The sequence below is a fragment of the Peromyscus leucopus genome, chromosome 1 (assembly GCF_004664715.2).
Source record: "Peromyscus leucopus breed LL Stock chromosome 1, UCI_PerLeu_2.1, whole genome shotgun sequence".
NCBI classification, from domain to species: Eukaryota; Metazoa; Chordata; class Mammalia; order Rodentia; family Cricetidae; genus Peromyscus; species Peromyscus leucopus.
The window spans coordinates 167,012,219-167,035,308 of NC_051063.1; the positions used below are offsets into that span (position 1 = coordinate 167,012,219).

Sequence of the window (23,090 nt, forward strand, 5' to 3'; positions counted from 1 at the left end):
CAGGGATGTCACCACACCCCCAACCGAGAGTCAACAACTGCACAAAATCTTTGGGAAGGGCTTCTCACACTCCTCTAAGAAATCCCAATAAATCTATTCACCAAGCAGAAACCCAGTTGCAGTTTTCATCTCCCCAGAAAGAAAAAATTTATATATTTACATAGCATTTGGCATATACAACGTGAGGATGGACTCACACTCATTTACCATTTCAGAAATCTGTGTAATCTCTTGTTTCCACACACTTGGAAGAGCCACAGGCAGGTGTTCTCATCTCATGAAGACCAGGAAGCAGAGCACAACACACACCCCAAAACCTATCCCCACTGATTTATTTCCTCTAACTGGGTCCTACCTCTTAAAACCCACAAAATCTCCCAAATCACACCAGCAGTTGGAGACAAATGTCCCATGTGACATGAGCCTGTGAAGGCCATATTATACTCAAGCCTTATCAATTCTTTAAGAAAGGTGGCTATGTCTCCCCTGGTCATCCTCCAGTGCCTTTCTCAAGTTTTCGCTGCCCTAAGCATTCTACAATGAGGCACTCTTAGCCAAACTTAAGCTTACCTACAACATGGGGAAAGTCCACAGGAATGTGAGTCAAGTTTCCTTTCAGGACAGCTATCTGGAGTCCTGTCAATCAGGTCTAAATGGGACTGCCTTCAGCCTTTCTTCAGGACTGTGCCAGGCTAGCCACTGCTTCCTCAGGGCTCACCAGACTGAAAGCTCGCCCACTTAGTCTTCCATCTAACTGCTGATGGTTATTTCCTTAGCCAACTGTCTGAGCAGGAATCTTCCTGACCACAGGTCTCTCCTCCTGCCCCTTGGCCTACTGCTCCCTCACTTGTTAAGAGGGCAAGGGCTTCCCTCTCTTCCCTGCTGAGCAGCCCTGGCGGCCCGGAGCACAGCCTTTACTTCAGGTCATATAACATGTGCACCATCATCAGCACACCAAGTGGGGCTGGACAATATAAAGTGACAACCTTTTGGGAAGGGAACAAGTGCAGTAAGACACCAGGGGCCCACCATCAACAGGAAATTAATTTTATTTTTAAATCCAAGGGACCAGAACAAAAAAAAACAAAACAAAACAAAACAAAAAAACCAACCCTCTACCCTCGGAGGACAAGCCATGGTAGAAAGGCTAAGAAGGCAGACAGCAAAGTAGGAGCATGTCCACAACACAGGAGGCCTCTTCATTCGGGAGCTGCCTCCATCAGATATCCATTCTCTGGGGCCATGTACCCATCACCACCCTCTGCCTCCATGTACATGTCTCGACCATCACTACCTAGACCTTCCAGCCCATTGTCCTGACCACTGCCACCCCCACCCCGAGCCTCATCCCTGCCCCGCTCACTGCCCCGCTCCCCCCGTTTGTGCTCTCGATCCCGATCCCGGTCTCGATCCCTTCGACGTTCCCTCTCACTCCGGTGGCTCCTACGGCGCTCCCGGTCTCGATCCCGGCCCTTCTCCTCTGGGCCATCAGGGCCATCAGGGCCAAGCTCTCCAGGAGGCCCATCATCAGGAACTGCATCACCAGCTTCAGAGGGTTCAGCCATGTCGCCGCCGCCACCACCGCCGCCGCCACCACCACCACCACCGCCACCACCTCCACCACCTCGAAGCTCCTCTTTTCGTTCCCGCTCCCGGCGTGCTCGCTCCCGGCTTCGACTGCTCCGTCGCTTTCGGTCTCGGTCCTTGTCTTTGCTTCTCTCTCTGGAACGACGCCGCTCGTCCTTGTCTCGACTCCGGGAGCGTCTCCTCCGGTCCCGAGAGCGGGAGCGTCTCCGTTCTCTCTCCTTGTCTCTCTCTCGGCTTCTTTCTCTGCGCTCCCGCTCGCGGTCCCGGTCCCGGTCCCTGTGTGGAAGTGGGGAGGGGCCCGGCCTACATGAGATTAGCAGCGTGTGGCAGGACCCCATGACCGCCTTGTCCCAAGAAACCAGGTGCCCAACCTTACCTCTCATCATATCGGGAAGTGTCATCACGGCCTGAATGCCTGATGTTCACATCTGCCCCACCTCTTCTGGTCCCACCAAGGCCACCTCCTATGGGTCAAGCAAAGGCACACAGGGTCAGTGGGAACGCTGACAAAAACCAAATCCCTCTACTGGCAGCTGTGGTGCACAATCCCATGCCAATCACCCCCATGTTCCCTTGTCACGGAGGAGCCTGTTTGTCATGCAAGGCTTTAACGAGGTGCTAGAGCTCAGGGACACCCTAAGAAGAAACTTCATGTTTCCCAAGCTAGCCAACCTCATCTGAGACCTGAGTCTAGGCTAGCACACCAGCAACTTGTATTTTTGTGCACAAAGTCCCAATGTAAACCCACAGAAAAGCTGAAAGATGCTAGGCATGGTGTTACATCCCTTTAATCCCATACTTGGGAAGGAAGACGGGCAGGTAGAGCTTATGATTGTGAGGCCACTCTGGTCCATGCAATGAACTTTAGGGCAGCCAAAGCTATACACTGGGACCTTGTTCTCAGAATAGAAAAGCTAGAAAACCTGACACGCCCAGCTTCCCAGGGGACCTTTTCTTTCCAGCCTTTCAACTACCCTCTTGCTTCCCGTAACAGCCATGAACTTACATGTGTCCTCCCTGGAGTAAGCCTGCTTTCCTTATCTCTGCACCTTCCACTTCCCCGTCAGCCTCAATCACCACCTCAGAGCCTGCCCTGCTCCACACAATGCCACTCCCCTGAATTGTCAGAGGCTCCCAGTACCTATTAGGCAGGTACAAGGAAACCATGACTACACCCCTTCAGATCCTGATATGTGACAAAAAGAGGGACGCCGCTGACCTTGCAGATTTAACACCAGGTCTAGAAAGGTAGTGTGTACCCGACCAATAGCACTAAGGAGCAGGTAGCAACCTTCTTTTTCTTTTTTAAAGATTTATTTATTTGCTTATTTATTATGTATACAGTATTCTGCTTGCATGTGTCATTACAGGCCAGAAGACAGCACCAGATCTCATTACAGATGGTTGTGAGCCACCATGTAGTTGCTGGGAATTGAACTCAGGTCATCTGGAAGAGCAGTTGGTGCTCTTAACCACTGAGCCATCTCTCCAGCCCCGGAAATCTTATTTTTCAAATGGGGACCCACTAATGAGCCACTTGCTCCCAATGACTTGGCAAGGAAGACTCATGGCTGGGAATCCCATGTGCCTGTGGTTTCCTGCACCACCCATCTAAAGAGGGTCCAGAGAAGTGAGGTTGAGATTCACACTGAGGACAAGAGAAAGTAGAGGCCAGTCACACGCTAGGCTGAGTCTAGGCATAGGTAACAGGCTGGACTACTACAATACAGGACACAGAGTCCCAGCTGCTGGGTCACAACTTAACAACCGGCTTTGCCATCAACACAAGAAATACACTTGCTCCTGCGCACATGAGGTAAATAAATAGTACTCTTCATATCTGACTCGCCACAAGTCCAAAAGCAAGAGATAGTTAGACCATGTACTGAAACCTCAGAAACTGCGTTCAACAAATATCCCATTCTTAAAAAAAAAAAAAAAAAAAAAAAAAAGCTAGGTGGGGCTGGAGAGATAGCTCAGAGGTGAAGAGCACTGGCTGCTCTTCCAGAGGTCCTGAGTTCAATTCCCATCAACAACATGATGGCTCACAACCATCTATAATGAGATCTGGTGCCCTCTTCTGGCCTGCAGGCACACATGCAGACAGAACACTGCATACATAATAAATAAATAATAAAAATAAAAAGCCAGGTATGTAATTTCAACACTCAAAAGATTGAGACAGGAGGATCACATGAGCCTGAGGCCACCCTGAGCTTCACTGTGGAGACCCTGTCTCAGAACTACATCCGAGTAAAAAAAAAATACTTCTATATACTGCATGTGGAAACCAGCTGTACAAAACCTGTGTGTGTGAAGAAGAACCCATACTATCACATTAGCAGCATGTCTGCACACCAGGACAAATGGCTTGTTTCTGAGATTTGAGGAATCTCCCAGCACAGAAAGAACTCCTGGGGGTTGGGGTGCTAGGTCAACTCAGCACCGATGCTCAGGTGAAAGCAAAGCCAGGTAATGCTGCTGCCCGAGACAGAGTGCCAGCTGGCACACAAGCCCTGCAATCCAGGTGGAGCCTAACACCGAGCCATTAGATGACAAACAGCAGAGACTGACACTTGTCCAGAGACAGCAGCACAATCTCTCCAGATCCTCTTGGTGAGAATCCATTGATATCACAGGCCTGGGACTGAGACAAGAGCCCTGCATCAGTTGGCCCCTCCTTTCCTGCATACACGCAGGCAGGACAGACACTCTATATATACATCCAGCAAAGACCAGGGTCTGCTTGGGCACCAGCAGGTGTAGGTGTCTGTGTGCACCAGTGTCTAAAGCCATGAAGATGATGAGAGAAGACAGCTGGAAATGGAGGGGAAGAAGCAGTATGCGGGCTGGGGAGACTGAAGGCAGAATCATCGACACACAGGTCAGCACCTAGAGGGCAGAATGGACTCACCTAGACGCCGGGGCCTCCATCCCTTCACAGTCCGGCCCCTCTCCACATCCACAAGGACCCTCCTGCCATCAATCTTCTTGCCATCTGCGTGCTTGTAAGCGGCTGCAACAGATGTGGGGGAGGGGGGTCCCCAGAAGATGCTCTAGTCAGACAAGGATCCATGCAACAGCATCCCTGCCCCTCAAACCCCATCTGCACACATACACTCACACTCCCCAGTCAGCCAGGCAACCAACAGCCAGACAGCCCTCTTCCCACCCTGAAGGGCCTGCTCCATCCAATCCCTGACTCCTTTTTGGCACCCCCAATTATCATTGGGGGGCAAAACATTTATCCTGGCCACCCCCAGCTCCCACATGATGGAGCAGCCCCCTCCTGCCAGGGCGGCCAAAGTTGCTGCAAAGAAACTGGAGGTTAGCTGAATGCTGGCCTCTGCTGTGGGGAGGGCCCCTCCACACCCAGGCATGCACCCTAGACACCATGCTGGGCAGGAGGCCGGCTAGGCCCCTCCACACCCAGGCATGCACCCTAAACACCATGCTGGGCAGGAGGCCGGCTAGGCCCCTCCACACCCAGGCATGCACCCTAGACACCATGCTGGGCAGGAGGCCGGCTAGGCCCCTCCACACCCAGGCCACACCAGGTTTGTTTTTTGTTTTTGTTTTTTTTTTTTCCGTTTTTTTGTTTTTTTTCTGTGTTTTCATAGGGAGGTCAGTGCGAGGTAAGACATCAGAACAGAAATGAACAGGAGTGGAGACCTTAAGGAACTGGCAGGGATAGAGGTGGGTGCTGAGCTCCCCAGGGGCCTCCAAGGACCCTGGCTGGGCCCAGAGGTACATGTGCTGTGCTACTCAAAGTCCCTGCCTTACCTGAGCAGACTGACCCTGCCACCACCTAGCCTGGCCAGCTCTGTCCTCCAGGCCAAGCTCAATGACCAGTAGGGCATGCAGCCCAGCCTGAGCTCAGGGAAGCTGAGGAGCATAGGACAGAGTGGGGAGGCCCCAGAGCCCAGGCCTCTGATCAGGCAGGGCTGTTAAGAAGGCCAAAAAGTCCCTGTCCAGGTCCCAGCCCTGGCCTAAGGGACTATGCTCACCAACCACAATACCCTGCCCAACCCCTGCCCGCTCCCCCCCAATAACAACCAGAGGAAGAGAAAAAGGTGCCATTTACCGATGCCGGCCTTGCGGGTGTCCAAACCGAGCGGGATGGGGGGGGCTCGGCAACTCCTGGGGGCCTGGCGAGGAGGCGGGCTTCCCGGGGGTGGGGTGGGGTTGGGACATGGGACTGCTTACCTGGAGACCCCAAGCTTACCTGAGCACTCACACAGACCCCACACCCACCACCATTGGGGTAACTAAAGCTACAGGAAGGTAGCCCTGAGAGAGAGACTACACTTCCTACATCACCTAGAAACAGGGGATGAAGGAAGTAAAGGGCCTCAGAGCCTCACAGAGGAACGACTTGAGCCTGGGCTGGAAGCCCTTGGTCTATCCTGCTTGATCTTACACATCAGGCCTCAAGGCCTCAAAGCGCCTACCACCTCACCATTCCCTGAAACAGTCACGCTCCACTAGGCACAGGCCCAACTCTCAGTACTGGGACCAGGCTCTTCCCCTCCAATTCCACATGCCCTCCCGTCTAGTGGCAGCAGCTGAGGCTGGCACACAGGGTAACACCTGGGATCCGGGAAACAGGATGCTTTCTCATGCTCCAGGAGGGGCCAATTGGCCCCTAACCCCAGAGCAGAGTGAGAGGGGAGGGAACTTGAGAACTGAGGTCAGTCAAGTACAGGAACCCGGCTCAGGTTCCCCATCCCAAACCCCAGGAGAGGCCCAACCCAGAGAACAGCAAGAAGATCATGTAATTGTGTCAGTCTAGGCTTCTCTCTCTTTCCCTCTCTTCCGCCTCAGTACAGGTTGAGTAAAAACTACCACACCTTCAGTTGTTTGAAACCTGTTCCAGCCCTCCCATACTCTGAACCCCAACCCATGCATTTTGGGGAGCTCAGGCACTGGGCATCACAGTTGCCTTCTCAGGAGGCTCCCACCATGCCAAGGAAGATAGAAGGGATAGAGAACCCCAAACTAGAAACCAGAGTCTCCAAGACCACTATGGTGACAACCCCACAGAAGTCATAGGGTAGGGAGGGTCAGGCTAAAGGGCTCCACACAGAGCCCTGGCCCCAGAACACCCAACTTTAGGACACCCAACTTGGCCCCAGGTGTCAGGGGCTGGGTGGAGCCCGACTATGGACGGAGGTCAGTGCCTCTCCCACCGAGGTCCACCCTTCCCCTTGGGATCAGTGAGATTACCAGAGAGCATGTGGGTGGGAGCAAGAGGGGTAGAGGGCACCCAAATGAGGAAAGGGCTGTGGGTGAAGGGAGACTGAAGGGTAACTAGGGTGGGAAGGGAAGCCTCACTGTTCCTAAGCTGCCTGGCTAAGCTGGGCTGGTGTGCGGTGCTGTGATCTTACCCATGATACAAACCCTTATACCAACCATACACTGAGGTGTTGTAAGGGGAGCGTAAGCATCAGCTGCAAGCCAGCTGCGTGGTGGCTGCAGTGACAATAAGAACAGTCAATTAATACGGCGGCCCCTGGACACGCCGCAGCCCTGCCCACCCCCACCCACCCAGCCCTGCCCAAGTGGACGCCGCGCAGCCTCAATGGGGCTTTGTAGCTGTGTGGGTGGGTGCTAAACATGCCCACCAGAGCACTGCTTGATGAGAACTAGGTGGGGGCTGGGGCTGGGGAGGTGGAGGGTCGGGTGGCCCAGCACAGTTCTACTGGGGGAGAGGACTGGTTCAAAGGCCAGCTCTCACTGCAACCTGGCAGCCCCCAACTCCAGTGGGGGCCTAATGGGGAGAAGCTCCCCAAATCCGACACCTCCCCCCACCTCCAGGTGGCCCCATACCTCACCCAGTGCCCTCCTGGCCCGAGGTTCAACGTGTGACACTTACCTCCCTGGGCTCACACACACGTTGTGGGGGATTTGGTTTTTGATTTTTAAAAAACACGTGTATATATATAAAAAAAAAGATATATCAGAAACAGAGGGAGAAGAGACAATGCTAAAGTCAGGTATGGTAGGGGAGGGAGCAGACGACGGGAGAGGCTGGGAAGCAGAGGTGAGAGGGTCAGAAGGCAAGGCAAAGGCACAGGTACTCACAGTGCATGTCTCGTTCATGTTCATACTCAATGAAGGCATAACCACGGGGTTTTCCAGAGCGCTTACTGTATACCATGTGGATCTGCAGGGCAGGCAGAAGGCAGTGAGCTCCACAAGTTACAGGGCTGCCCCACCCACCCCACAACACAACTTATTCCACAGGCTTTGGGCTGGGGAACACACCAGGAACAGATGTGTCCTTCAAGTGTCCCAAGGGACTCTCACTCCAGTGAGAGCCCGAGTAAAGCGGAAACCAAAGGGCACAGAAGCAGCATGTGTGAGGCAGAGGGTCCCACAAATCAGGCTGGAGAAAGCTGTGCCTACAGCTCTATGGAAACTGGACATTCTGATGGTGATCCTCAGATGAGGCCAAAGGCAAACGGGCATTGAGCCAAGTGCCCCCAAAGTCAGCCAAGTGTGAGAAATAAACAATGTGCTGAGCATAAAAAAGGGTCACCGTGGATAATCCATGTAGAAGTCTGCCTGCAACCATGGCAAGAGGCCTGTGCTGACAGAGCCGAACATATGGGAAGGTGGGGAGGCTAGAGGACCCAGAGCACTTAAGAGGCCTCTGCAGGACAGAACAGGGATGAGGGAGCACATGGCCACACTGTGAAGGCCATGAAAAGTCAGGCAAAGCTTATGGGCTCTCTCTCCACATGCCAGTGACACAGGAGGCTTGAGTACAGAGAACCAGCATCCAGATAAGAATGCTTGGAGATACAGGGGTGGGGCAAGACAGGTAAGACTTCTGGGAAATAACAGGATTTGAGCAGGTTCCCAGGGATGACTGGTCCTCCATTCACATTACTACCTGCCCACACATGGATGGATACGGTCCTAAGCTTGCTCAGGAATACTAAAACTTTAACTCTACAACCTGCAATCTTCAAAAGTCAACTGAGATTCCAAGCTGACATGGTTCCATCAGGCCTCAAGGGGGGTAGGGCTGAGGGGGAGAACCAGTTCCTGAGACCCAGGAATCAGGGACAGGCCACAGGGCCCATCCTGGGCTAAGCAGCTTGTGTCCATCATGAGCGCCAGGTCTTACTTTGTCTCCCAGCAGAAGAAAATAAGGCACAAAGCAGTTAAGTGAGTTTTGGTATAAAAACTTAGCACAGCACCCATCTTTCTTGTTTTTTAGTACAGACCTCACTCTGTAGCCCAGGCTAATCTTAACCTTAAGACAACTTTACTGACTCAGTCTCCCTAGGGCTGGGATTACAGTTATGAGCCACCATACTTAAAGTTAGCATGTTTCCTTTCTTTTTCTTCTGTACTTTCTATTTACATAATTTTTTGAGATTGATCCCCTTATGACTGTGAGCCACCATGTGTTTTCTGGGAACTGAGCACAGGCCCTCTGAAGGGTAGCCAGTACTCTTAACCACTGAGCCATCTCTCTAGCCCTTACGGCCTATTGTTAATTGCTGACACATATATAGATGTGTTTGTGTATCTCTAAATATAACCTGCTCAGTCCATATATACCTGCATGTATGTTTTTAGGGCTGACCAATTGGTACTAGATAAGCAATTAGTTCCCTTCTGACTATGTCTCCTGCATGCATGCTCTCTTTTTTGAAGACAGGCTTCACTAACCTTGGCTAGCCTGAACTTGGTAGGTAGATCAAGCTGTCCTAGAACTCAAGACACACATCAGCTGAGATGTGCACACACACACACCCAAGTGCTGGAATTAAAGGTGTGTGACACCACATCTGGCAGCATATTTCCAGAAAAGGGTCACCCCAGCAGACACCCCAGATTGAGGGCCATGTAACACAACCTGTAATAAGTACCTAACTGCCTTGTAGCAATAACATCTGCAAACTATATGGAAATTAGCAAGTCTCCCTTAGCTACACAGCAAGTTCAAGGCCAGTTTAGACAACATAGCAAGACATTTCAAAATGAAACAGAAGCTGGGACGGGCTGGATAAATGGCTCCTCAGTGGTTTAGAGCATTTGCTGCTCTTGCTGAAACCCAGGTTTCATTCCCAGTACTCACAGAACAACTAACAACAATTTCTAACTCCAATTCCAGAGCAAAGGTACCGTGTACACTTAATATACACATATGTAGGCAAAATACGTATAAGTAAATCTAAAACCTAGTAATGATAAGGCCTGTTTGTGATAGAGGGAGACCCTGTCTTTCCTGTTTGTTTTTGAGACAGGGTTTCTCTGTATAACAGAGCCCTGGCTGTCCTTGAAGTCAGAGATCCACCTGCCTCTGCCTAACGCACTGCTGGGATTAGAAGCATGTGCCACCATATCCAGTGAGACACTTAACAACTAAATAAACAAATCTGAAGGGTCTGGTGTGCAGCTTAGTTGACAGACTACGATACATGAAACATTGTGTTCAATCCCTAGCATGGCCAAAAAAAAAAAAAAAAAAAAAAAAAAGTGGCGGTACACACCTGTAATACCAGCACTTTGGAGGCAGACAGGAGAACCAAAATTTAAAGTCATTCTCTATCTGCATAATGAACTCATCAGTGCCAAGCCTGGACTATGTGGGACAATCTTAAAGATTAAGAGCCAGTAAGTGAGCTGGCTGAGTTTGATCTCCAGGAGAAAATGGATCTTATAAGTTGTTCTTTGATCTCCACACATACCAGCCCTTTCTCTACAAGGTAATAATGTAATGCAGAGGACCCAAGTTCAGTTCCTAACCATTACACGGCAGCTCACAACCATGAAACTCCAAATCCAGGAGATCCAATGTCCTTCTGGCCTCCAAGGGCACTGCACTCGTGTGAATATACGTGGTGGCGGTGGTAATGCACACGTTTACTCCCAGCATTCGGGAGGCAGAGACAGGTGATCTCTGTGAGTTTGAGGCCAGCCTGGTCCACAGAGTGAGTTCCAGGACAGCTAGAGCAACACAGAAAAACCCTGTCTTGAAAAAACAAAACAAAACAAAGTAATACCAGAAATGGCTCAATGGTTAACCAGGGCACTTGCTGCTCTTGCAGACAACCTGGATTTGGTTCCCAGAACTCAGATGGTAGCTTATAAGTGTTACTCTGTGTAACACTTGTCCTGGGGGATCTATGAGGTACCAACATAGTATATTTATATACAAGCAAGCAAAGAACACTTGTGTTTATAAAATAATTTTAAAAATAAATACACAGAGCATCAATTATACAAGGGCTGGGGATATAGTTTCAGGTACCATGCTTGTTTAGCATGTATACTGCTGCCCGGAGCTTAAGCTCTAGTCCTGGGGGCAGAAAAGAAATACCTAATGAAGGTCTTGGACAGCAAAGACAAGAGGACTGGAAGTTCAAGAACATCCAAAGCTTTATAATAAGTTTGAGGCCAGCTTTGGATTCATGAAACTGCCTCGAAAACAAATCAGAAAACCAACCAACCAACCACCCGTCTACCTAGACTCAACCTAAGTGGGTCTGCCTCCTCACCCATATACCAACTTGCAGCAAGGTGAAGTTTGCCAATCTGTGTTATAAATCCACGAGGACTCACCACTTCCAATGTTACCCTTTTTTTTTTGGGGGGGGGGGGTGTTCCAAGACAAGGTTTCCTGGGTAGCCCTGGCTGTCCTAGAACTAGTTCTGTAGACCTGGCTGTCCTAGAATTCAGAAATCCATCAGACTCTGCTTCCGGAGTGCTAGGATTAAAGGTGTGTGCCACCACCGCCCCGGCCCAATGTTACTTCTGACATTAAAGCTTCACTAAAGGAAATAAACTCAGGCCCTGAAAAGATGTGAATCATTCCCAGGCTGGGAACCCAGCATTCTTCCTCACTTCAGGCTACTGCTCCCTCTTCCAAAAACCCTCAACTCAGCCCTTCACCCCAACCTACTTACTCTTTTGATGGGTCCATACACCTCAAACTCTCTCCGAAGCTTAGACTCTGTTGTGTCATAATTCTACAAGAGACAAATCTAAGTTAAACGGGAGAAGCACGCAGTTCCAAAGTCCTTAAACAGCCCAGGACTAGACCCAAGTTCTCAGCAGCCTAGGGGTCGCAGGCCAGGAGCTGGGTACTTACCACTCTAGCTACGAACAGAGTCTTGAAGGCATCACCTTGAGCATTGGGATCATTGTGAGGGTCCCCTGTACAAGGAGGAGAAAATCTTTTAAGTAGACAGAGCCCACAGTCTTGGGTAGAAGAACAATGGACAGAAGCTAAGGACAGGAAGATGGAACCTAAGTAGGCCCCCTTCTACAAGAAACGCTCAGTGACTTTAGCAAGCTTGATTACACGCCCTCTTTCAGGTTTGGTTTCCCTAAAGTCTTTTCTAGAGTAATGACAGATGAGGACAACAGGCTGCTAGGGTGAAAATCACATTAGATAGATAGGATGTGGCACACCAAAATGGCATTTCAGAACTATGGACTTTGGCCAGCCATTCCCAGTACAAAGTGAGCTGAGCAGTAACTGAATCCATGGGATCTCTCTGGAGGGAGACTCAGCTATCTTGTTCCGTAATATATACAGTCAGTCCTGCCACTCATTGGACAGAATTCAACACAGCCAGGGGAAAGCATGATACCAAACAGTCTCAGATCTAAGACTAGGCAATCTGAGTCCAGGATAAAGTGGGTGTGATGGCCCATGAGTAAATCCCAGCACTGAGGGGGGCAGAAGCAAACAGAACTCAGCCTGGTCTTCATAATGAGTTCCAGGCCAGGCAGGCTACACAGTGAGACTGTCTCAAAAAGAAAGTAAGAAAGTTCAGGATAGGTTTTTCTCCTCCATATCCTACAACCTTTGGCAGAGACCCTGGGCTAGTGCTGAAGAAAATTACAAGGATCAAGTGGCATAAATAGATAACTACTTCCCATTTGGCCTCCAAGGATTAAGTCTTCAGAAAAAGATCAAGAATCTATTAACCACTTGCTGGGTGGTAATACATGCCTTTTTGTTTGTTTGTTTTGTTTTTCAAGACAGGGTTTCTCTGTGTAGTTTTGGTGCCTGTCCTGGATCTCACTCTGTAGACCAGGCTGGCCTCAAACTCAGAGATCCACCTTTCTCTGCCTCCCGAGTGCTAGATCAAAAAGATGTGCGCATGGACGGGCAGTAGTGGCACACGCCTTTAATTGCAGCACTGGGGAGGCAGGTGGATCTCTCTGTGAGTTTGAGGCCAGTCTGGTCTACAAAGGGAGTTCCGGGACAGCCAGGGCTGTTACACAGAGAAATCCTGTCTCAAAAAACAAAACAAACAAATGGGATTAGAGAGATGGCTCAGAGGTTAAGAGCACTGGCTGCTCTTCTAGAGGTCCTGAATTCAATTCCCAGAAACCACAAGGTGGTTCACAACCATCTATAATGAGATCTGGTGCCCTTTTCTGGCCTGCAGGCACACATGCAGGCAGAACAGGGTATATATAATAAGTAAATCTAAAAAACAAAAAACTATGAACTAACTCCAATGAGTGAACAGTTGGGGTGCTGGGAGCTAAACATCTGTGCTGAACTTTCTGTGTTCATACTCTCCTTAAGCTGCAGCACAGTAAGCAAAGAGATCACAGAAGAGATAGGAACAGAGTTTAAGAGGGGAAAAAGTGATTGCTGAGATTTTTGAGGCCAGCCTGGGCAATTTGGAAGAACACCTGGCATGCATAAGACCTTTCAGCAAGAAAGCAGGGATACTTCTGTCTTCCATTGGTGGCCTACAAGTATGCTTAACCAGTCCAGACTGACTGTCCTTGTTTCAGATTGTATTTATTCTTGACAGGTCACAGGCATTGATACTTCGCAAGTCTCTTTCTCCCACCAACACAAAATATAAATCCAAAGAATCAGCCATGGTGGTGGTCCTTTTGATCCTAAGGGCATGGCTGTTAATATGGTGACAGAAGAGGACTCAAGCCATTAAGGCTTTCAACTACATCTCCACTTAAGAGATGGCCCTCAAAGTTGCAACTTCATCCCAGGAGCTGCCCTGCTACCTGGTCTTATCCAGAGATCAATCCTAGGGTGCTAAGAATCTGGAGGAGCGAGGTGTGAAGAGAAAGGAGTCAATGGACAGATATCATATCTCACTTTCTTTCTCTTTAAATGTCACTTTTTGAGGCAAAAGGAACCAAGAAAAACAAAGGGGCTGGAATAGTTATGCACTGACAGTAAATCCTCTTAACCCCAGCATTCAAGGCAGGTGGATCTCTGTGAACTCAAGGCCAGCCTGGTCTACAGAGTTATAGAACAGCCAGGCTATACAGAGAAACCCTGTCTCAAAAGGAAAATAAATAAATAGATAGATAGATAGATAAATGGGGGGGCACTCTCATGGGTATATAGGTCAGAAGAATAAAGTTAGGAGAGTACATGCACAAAGCCTTGGGTTCAGTGAAGCATAGCACCCCATAAACAGGCTGCTGAGACAACATGCTCAAAGGTGCCAAGGTAAAAGTGGGCAGCCATCTCCCAAACACTAGGTGTAGGGTGCATGAGTATTACCTGTCCAGTGCTGCCGCAGGGTAGATAGAAGCCAACTGAGAGTTAAACTTGCCTGAAGGGCAGCTAGAAGTACTCAGCACACAAGAGGGAAACATCTCTACTCGAGATGCCTATAGCTTTTGCTTACCATAAGGCTGATGAGGGACTAAAGGCAGAAACCTATGCCACCACCACCAATATTCCTTTCTGAAGGAATACATTACCTGAGAAACAGAAAGTAATAGCCAGTGCCTACTACGAAGTGTGCACATGTGGCATGCTGGTCTGTATACTCAGCTGCACCTCTCTGCACTCACTGGTCAGGACCCTGCCCGAGAGGAACGAGCAAACAAGAAGCCTGAAAGCTAGAAAACTTCACTAGGCTTTCAGGTTGTTGACGTGAAACCTCCAAACCCCCCTTTGACAAGCCACTACTTTTTCATCTTTAAAATGGGAAAAACCTGCCTGGCAGTAGTGGTGCATGACTTTAATCCCAGCACTCGGGAGGCAGAGCCAGGCGGATCTCTGTGAGTTCGAGGCCAGCCTGGTACAAAGAGCAAGATCCAGGACAGTCACCAAACTACACAGAGAAACCCTGTCTCGAAAAACCAAAATAATAATAATAATAATAATAAATAAAATGGAAATAACCATTCCTGCTGCACATAGACATCATCCATAACGTGAAGGAATACAGGTGCTCAGCCAAGAGACAGTCTCCTTGATTTTGACAGAGCAAAGCAAGCTTCTACAATTAGTGAGGACAAGCAGAGACCCTACTCTGCCTGATCAATCCTGTCTGTTCTATTTTGGAGATTACAATGTACATCCTTGAACTTGCTTCAATTACCAACATGGGGCCTAACTTGATTGACCTCTACATTCCCTTACACCAATTTGAGAATTTCAGTCACACCTCAGCTTGCTATGCTGGTCTTCAGTACTTTTTAAATAAACTGTAACCACAGTACCATTATTAACATTACCAATTTCTAAACTCATCTACAATCCCTCATTTAAAATCCTTCATCTGGGGCTGTTTCAGAATGACACTTGTATTTACAACACATTTACACTGTGTTCAACCAAGTTCCAAGTCTTGCTTGGTTGATGAGTCTTTTGACCTCTTACTTCATGGTCTCCCTACGGACTGCCTCCAACCTTTCCTTGTCGGTTTTTGTTGTTGTTGTTTTGTTTGTTTTTTAGGAAACCAGGTCACAAGTCTGTTCTGCACTCTCTCACATTGTCCACCTGGTGCAAAGCATACCTAGATAGGCAGGAAAAGAACTGGGCTTCATGCTGAGGGCAGCAGGAAAGAGAGAGGAGTGCTTGTCTTTACAAAGCCCCATAGAGGATCTTAGCTAGGGAAGACAAGACACTGTTACAGCACTGTCCAAGCCAAGCAGGACCTGAGCGCTACTGGTGGACATGGAACATCTGGTTTTGTTTAAAGTTTAAAGACAGATCTTGGTGACAAGCTGGGGAAGTTGTATTGGTGCTGTTCTACCTAATCTTAATTCTAAACTTTATCACATCTGGAATCAACTAAGACTCAAGTAGTTGGACATGGCCATAGGGATTTCTGGATTGAATCATTTGAGATGAGAAGATCCAACTTAAATCTGGGCCACACCGTCTGTTGGCAGCCAACAGAAGACCTGAATGAGGCTCTTTGCCTGCCTGTCCTCACTCCCTGCCAAGCTCACCCATCCTGCTGCTGAGCCGTTCCTTCACTGGTAGTAGAACCTACTTCTTCAGAATTCCAACCTAAAATAAAAACCAGCTGAGACATCCAGCTTTTTTTTTCTTTCTTTTTTCCGTTTTTCGAGACAGGGTTTCTCTGTGTAGCTTTGGAGCCTGTCCTGTAACTCACTCTGTAGCCCAGGCTGGCCTCAAACTCACAGAGATCCACCTGCCTCTGCCTCCCCGAGTGCTGGGATTAAAGGCGTGCGCCACCACTGCCACCACCGCCCAGCGACATCCAGCTTTGTGGACTGAACAATTAGCAGACTCTTAGCCTTTCTGTTGAGAGAAAGCCACTCCAATCAATCAATCAATCAATCATCAATCTCTCTCACACATCCACATAAATAAACACACACACACACACACACACACACACACAGAAAGTTCCCCCTATTTTATCAATTCTGTTCCTTTAGAGAACCCTAACACAGGTGCTAAAAACAAACTGAGCACCAACACACCAACATCTGGAAGCCATGTCTTGGGGAAAGCAGAATCCCACAGGAATTGGGACGAGGCGATTCTGTGGCTTGAACATGGAGTATGACATATTTAAGAAAGAGCATCTAGCTAGGTATAATATGAGAACCAGAGCTCCATGCACTAGCTTAGTTGTGTGCACTTGAGAAAATCCACAAGTTCTAGAAAACGGTTTAGAAAGAAATGATTCACTAAGGCTGCAGAAAATAGATGGGAGATAAACCTCATTCTCTGATGGGTCTTTACCTATTAAACACTGAGATCTGACCATTTTGTGAGTCTGGTTACCAAGCACTACTTAATCCTCCCAACCTAGATGGTGAAGCACCTCCATTCCCAGGTTCCGGAAACTAGGGATAGAGCCGAGACCAACTGGCCAGATTGCCTTATGCCTTATCCTGGAGAATGTGGTCCCTTACAGGGAAGGGCAAGTAATTGGGGTATCCCTACCTATTAAAAGACTAAACCAACTGGAGCTGGAGAGATGGCTCAGTGATTAAGTAAGAGCACTGATTGCTCTTCCAGGGGCTGGTGTTTGATTCCTAGCACCCACATAGCAGCTCCTAACTGTCCAACTCCAGTTCCAAGGAATCCTATGCCCTCTTCTAGTGTCCTACATGCAGATAGGCAAAACACTCATACATATGAAACAATTAATAAAACATACTAGAACTTAAAAAAAAAAGCCTAATCCAAGTCCTGTGCTTGGCAAGTGGTTGCTAGGAAAGTGAACCAATTCTGCTTTCTCAGACTCCCAAGAGAATAGTGGCCCAGCTGTGACCTGGGAAGAGGAACAAAATGAGACTGGAAGGGAAGATTGCTAGGAGAGAGGAGAAGCTTACACATTTTCAGCTCTGTCTCCACTTCCTGTTGTCGCCGTTCAATCTTTTCCCGTCTCTGCAATTAAAAAGAAGTAGAGTAAGTGCAAGCAGAGGTACTTGGATGGCAAAGACCATCTGTTAAAAAAAAGTAGCTAAAAATGCATTAAGACTAAGAGGTGCTAGGTGATGATGGTGAACACCGTTAATCCCAGCACTCAGAAGACAGAAGCAAGTGGATCTCTGTGAGTTTGAGGCCAGCCTGGTCTACAGATCAAGTTCCAGGACAACCAGGGCTACAAAGAGACCCTGTCTCAAAAAAGCAAGACTTAGAGGTAAAACAACATACCTTTCTTTCCATGCGTTCCTCTCGGGTTTCTGCCCTTGTTGGAGGAGGCGCATCTCGAGGGTCCTAGAACAAGAGAGGTAATGGAAAATATCAAGGCACACCACCAAGGAAAAGACTCTCAGTTCCTTCCATACACAAGGCCAATAGTTCCATATAAATACAAGACCCATGGTGAATGTGGTCCAATGAGTTTTGCTCCATGGACCAGTGCTGACCAGACTACTCCAAGTCTGTGGTAGGACAATGTAAAAATCTCCACTGGGTGGTGGTGGTGGTGTAAGCCTTTAATCCCAGCACTGGTTCAAAGCCAGCCTAGTCTACAAAGTCAGCTCCAAGAGAACCCAAGTAACTTTATGTCTACTAGGCGTAATTAAAAGAAAAAAAAGAAGTCTCATTTTTGAAGGTCCTTTTAAACGAAACACAGAAACAATTCCCTTATATTAGCAAAAGCATCAATCATGGGGGTGAGAGCGGGGTGTGGAGGGGTGCATGGGCGGATCTCTGTGAGTTCAAGGCCAGCCTCGTATACACAGTGAGTTCCAGGACAGCTAAGGCTACAGAGAAACCATGCCTCAAAAAATAAAACAAAACAAAAAAGCATATACACTGACAAATGACTAGCAGACATTTGTTTTCCATCAGATTATGATGTAGGTGGAACAGCTGTAAAGCACAGTACCAAAGTTATATGGCTTCCAAAGCCAGGGACTCTGCAACTTCCCACAGAATGCCAGTGATAGAATATAGGCCTGAAACAACAGTGGACAGGGCAAACCTCCAAAGCAAGACAACCTGTGATGTCACAGATCTGGAAATCCTTACCAGCCTCTCATTAAATACACATTGGCACATGACCTGCGGAAAGAACACCACTGAGCCGAACCCATTAAACTCAGTTTATTGGCTAGTAACATTTCCCAAGTGCAGGTTGACCACGGCAGGCAGGCAGAATCACCTGTTATCTATTATATTCTGGCTTTCTTACTCAATGGCAGAATGTTTCTCCTAATACTTCTGGTTACTGGGCAGCATTTCTTAGGTCTGCTCCAATGGTGGGCATAACAAATTTTCTGAATAAAAGAAATGACACCCAAAAGCTCAAATGATTCAGATTTAGTCATACATACCTAGCAAGTACAGAACCCAAACCCCAAGTTGCCAGCCTTAAGCACTGCAGGACGCACTGCTCAACCTTAGTAAACACTGTCCTCTTTCCAAAACTCTACATTTACCTTTATTTATTAAGATGAAGATGTAGAGGAAAGGCTCGAGGGTAGCCTTTCCTTCCACACTGTGGATCCCAGGAACAGAACTCAGGTTCTTGGTAGCGAGCACATTTACCCCCTAAGTCATCTTACTGTCATAAAAAACAGTAACTACAGCGACAAATCTGACATTTACTAACTGCCTTATGTCCTTGAACACAAACTCTGTGACTCAGCTCTCCACTAGTCTCATCTTACAGCCACCTCTTGCTAAAGGATAACCTAACCAATGCATTAATATGCTTCTGGGTTGGTGGCACATGCCTGTTATTGGGGCACTCTGAGAGTACGAAGCAGAGGACTATGAGTTCAAGGCCAGCCTTAGTGACAAAGGGAAATCAAGACCAGCCAGGACTCCATGAAAAACTGTCTCCAAACAACCCAGACACAAGCCTTTAGTTCCTGTACCTGAGAACACAGAGCAAAGCAGACGTATCTCTGCAAGCTTAAAATAAAAACAAGCCAGGTGGTGGTGGTGGTGGCAGCAGAGCACACCTTTAATCCCAGCACTTGAGAGGCTGAGGCAGGCGGATCTCTGTGAGTTTGAGGCCAGCCTGGTCTACAAATCGAGTTCCAGGAAAGACGCAAAGCTACACAGAGAAACCCTGTCTCAAAAAACAAACAAACAAAAAAAAAAACCAAACCCACAAAAGACACATTTGCCAATCTAACAAATATGATGGATCACACGGATGAAGGACTACCAGAGCCCTACAAAAGACATTCTTTTTTTTCCCCTTGAGACAGGGTTTCTCTGTGTTGTTTTGGTGCATGTCCTGGAACTCACTCTGTAGACCAGGCTGTCCTCTAACACACAGAGATCCGCCTGCCTCTGCCTCCCGAGTGCTGGGACTAAAGGCGTGTGCCACCACTGCCCAACCAAAAGATATTCTTAGCCCTACTTAAAACAAATGACATAGAGGAATGGCTCAGCAGTTAAAAGCACTGGCTGATCCTCCAGAGGGCCTGGGTTGAACTCCCAACACCTACATGGCAACTCACAACTATCTGTACCTCCAATTCCAAGGGAATCATGGCACCAAGCAAGCAGCATGCTTGTGGTACATGCAGGCAAAATACCTATACATATAAAACTTTTAAAAATTTTTGTACATATATGTATTTCTTTTCACTAATTTTACATCCAAAATAAATCTTAAAAAACAAAACAAAACAAGGAAATTAGCCAGTCCTGGACGTGCACACCCATTAACTGCAGCATTTGGGAACCTAAGTAGGACTGCCACACTATCAAGGCCACTCTGGGCTACACAGCAAACCCCTGTCCCAACACTCACAAAAAGGGGCTAGCACGATGGTTCTCCAGGTTAAGGCACTTGCCACCAAACCTAACAAACTCAGCCTGAGCTCCTGGACCCCCGAGGGGGAAAGAGAGGCTTAGAAGTCGTCCACGATGTTCACAGGTTTGCACATCCACACATATACATACATATACAACACATACAAGTGCAATTAAAAACTTTAAGCAGAAAACAAGATCAAGAAAAGCAAAAATCAAAAACACCCACACAACTAAAAATTCGTAAAAGATGAACTTGGAAGTGCGCCTGCTCCCATCCAGAACCCAAGCACCCCTAGCGTGCCCCATGTCTGAGTACTCACCTCAAACTCTCGGATGTATGGTGCAATGCCACAATAAGGTTGGTTATGATGTTTTTCATGTGGCAGCTTTTCCAGGGGTGGCAGGTACGGGATGGGGTCTCGAGGGGCAAAGAGGGCCAGAAGGTTGGGAGGCAGAAACTGCGTCATCTTGCCAAGCCTGAGACCAGAAACCTTACATTAGGGTACTTGAGCACAGGTTCCCTCCACGACCCCTTCACCCAAAACCAATCGAACAGGAGAGAGATCTTGAGGATGCAGCCATCCCGGGAGAGCGGTGGGAGACATCTGCATGAAAAAGGAAGGCCTTGGCAGGAGCTGAGAAACAAGACTGAAAACACAGGAAACAAAGAGGAGAAGGAGCAGGTGTGGACCCAGGGACCTGGGGCACCACGTTCTGGTGGTTGCTGGCTTCATACCTTGGGGAAGATTATGAGGTAGGGGTCTCAAGCCAGGGGATCTGCGTAAAATATCTAGGCTCCCAGAGGCGAAAGGAATTATGGGTAGAGGTCCAGGATGCGACCAAAAAAAAAAAAAAAAAAAAAAAAAAAGCGAGGAAAAGAGGCAACATACAAAAACGCAAGGGCCTGTGGGTAGGGGACCGCGAGAGGTGGGGGCGCTGAGGGAAGGAGGGCTGGGGCGCCCAGGGGACTCTGGGAAGGGACGTGGGGGAGCTGAGTCGCCGACTCGGGAAGCGGGCCTCGGGCGCGGGGAGAGGGTTCGGGGATCCCGCAGTGGCTTGTGGGTAGCGGCCCCGAACCCCGCTAAGGCCCCTCATTCACTCACTCACCGCGCGGCGCTCTCCTCGGCCTGACGTTAGTCTCAGGCCTCGCGGCCGCCGTTCACCGACGAAAACTCCCGCTCCGGCTTCCACTTCGGCGGCGTCCGCGTCAGCTGTCTCCAGAGGTCCGCGCCGCGCGCGCTAACCAGGACGGCCCTCACCACCCGCGCGGCCTCAGCTCGCGAGCAGAACGGGCAGCGGGTCCGGCCTCGAATCCCTCCGCCGCTCGCACTGCGCATGTGCTGCACAAATCAAAAGAAACCCCTAGTGCGGCCCAGGCCCTGCCGCGGCTACTGCGCACGCGCAGAGCCGGGACTCCGCCGTCAGAATCCTTAAATGCCCAAGCAGCCGTGACCTGGCAACCGTACTGCGCATGTGTGCTCAGGCCCCAGGTCGGCCTCCACCTCGCGCTCTATCCAACCGCCTATGCCCGCGAGACACTCACCGATGCCCCACCCCTTTTTCCTTACACTTCCCGGACCTTGTACGCATGCGTCAACGTAAGCTTAAGAAGATATCCTTCCGCAGCCTGTTAAAAAGTGCCTGCCTGAACAAGCTCCTTGTGTTTATATTCTACTTAATGTATAGTTCTTTCCCAAGTGTCTTCTATGTTCTAGCCACTGTTTGGACTCTAAGGACACAGCACGTGACAAAATTGTCTTCTTCTTGGAGGTCACATTGTTTGGAGAGATGATATATTTGTTTAGTGGATATTTCCGATATTTCTTTTTGTGTGTTCTTTTTCTTATTTTTTTTTTCCAGACAAGGTTTACTATGTAGCCCAAAATGGCCTTGCATTCTGTGTGTATATATAGGTGTATAAACATTGTGTGTGTGTGTGTCTGTGTGTCTGTCTGTCTGTCCTGGAACTCACTCTAGACCAGGTTGGCCTCCAACTCCCAAGGATCCTCCTGCCTCTGCCTCCCTAGTGCTGGGATTAAAGGCGTGCACCACCACACCTGGCTTTTTCTTCTCTCTTCTCTCTTCCTCTTCTCTTCTCCCCTCCCCTCCCCTCTCTCCTTCTCTCTCTTCTCTCTTCTCTCTTCCTCTTCCCTCCTCCCCTCCCCTCCCCTCCCCTCCCCTCCCCTCCCTCCTCTCTCTCTCTCAGAGACAGTGGCCCATATAGTAGCTCAGGCTAATACTCTAGCTTTCACTCCCATACTTGCTGGGGTTACAGGCACCCTGCACCCAGATTATTTGGTGCTTGGATCAAACCCAGGGCTTCCTTCATGGTAGGCTACTCTACAAACAAGTCCTCTCCACCCTGACCTTCAACTCTTGGCAATCCCCCTGACACAGGTTTCTGAGTGCTGGAATTACAGAATTTTGTCACTACCCAGGGTTTGTAGTTTAAATCCTAGCCTGGGCTACAGAGAGGCCTGTCTCAAGAAAACAAAAAAGTTGTTGGGGAGATGGCTCATGTAGGAGGTTGCTGAACAAGCATGAGAATCTTGAGTTCCATCCCCTGCACTCAGTAGAAACCCTCAGCATTAGGAGCTGTAATCCCACAGCTCTGGGGCTCAGTTGCCAACCAGTCAAAATTCCAGGTGTAGTCAAAGCTACTGTCGGGATAATTAAGGTGGACAACGACTGAGGCAAAACAACAAAATTGGTGTGTGTTGACCTCCAGCCTCCACCCCAACATTTAGTGCATGGTTGTACACAGCTTTAATCCCAGCACTTCAGAGGCAGTTGGATCTCTGGGAGTTCAAGGCCAGCCTGGTCTACAGAGTAAGTTCTAGGGCAGCCAGAGTTACCCTAGAACCCTATGATAGAATGACCCTGCCCCCTCAAAAAAAAAAAAAAAAAAAAGGTAGCTCAGGAACCCAGATAAGGTAACCCAGGAACCCAAGATGGCATTGAACATTATAAGTAGTGAAGGATGACCTTGAACTTCTGGTCCTCCTAATTCCATCCTCCCAAGCACTGAGACTACAGATAT

General features: G+C 48.8%; 1 protein-coding gene across 2 annotated transcripts; it reads right to left on the minus strand.

The window, feature by feature from the left end:
* Positions 1 to 1,036: 1,036 nt before the first annotated feature.
* Positions 1,037 to 21,366, minus strand: Snrnp70 (small nuclear ribonucleoprotein U1 subunit 70). 2 transcript variants are annotated; one of them, XM_028859125.2, is made up of 10 exons: positions 21,158 to 21,366; positions 20,371 to 20,527; positions 17,483 to 17,545; positions 17,158 to 17,212; positions 11,699 to 11,763; positions 11,514 to 11,576; positions 7,672 to 7,753; positions 4,502 to 4,603; positions 1,964 to 2,051; positions 1,037 to 1,890 (listed from the first exon to the last, which is right to left on the minus strand). In XM_028859125.2, the coding sequence occupies exons 2-10, from the start codon at positions 20,515 to 20,517 to the stop codon at positions 1,200 to 1,202; spliced, it is 1,356 nt and encodes a 451-aa protein (XP_028714958.1). In that variant the 5' UTR covers positions 20,518 to 20,527; positions 21,158 to 21,366; the 3' UTR covers positions 1,037 to 1,199. The 2 variants fall into 2 exon arrangements, with proteins under 2 accessions (XP_028714958.1, XP_028714959.1); XM_028859126.2 differs by lacking the exon at positions 21,158 to 21,366 and adding an exon at positions 20,787 to 20,808.
* Between the last annotated feature and the right edge of the window lie 1,724 nt (positions 21,367 to 23,090).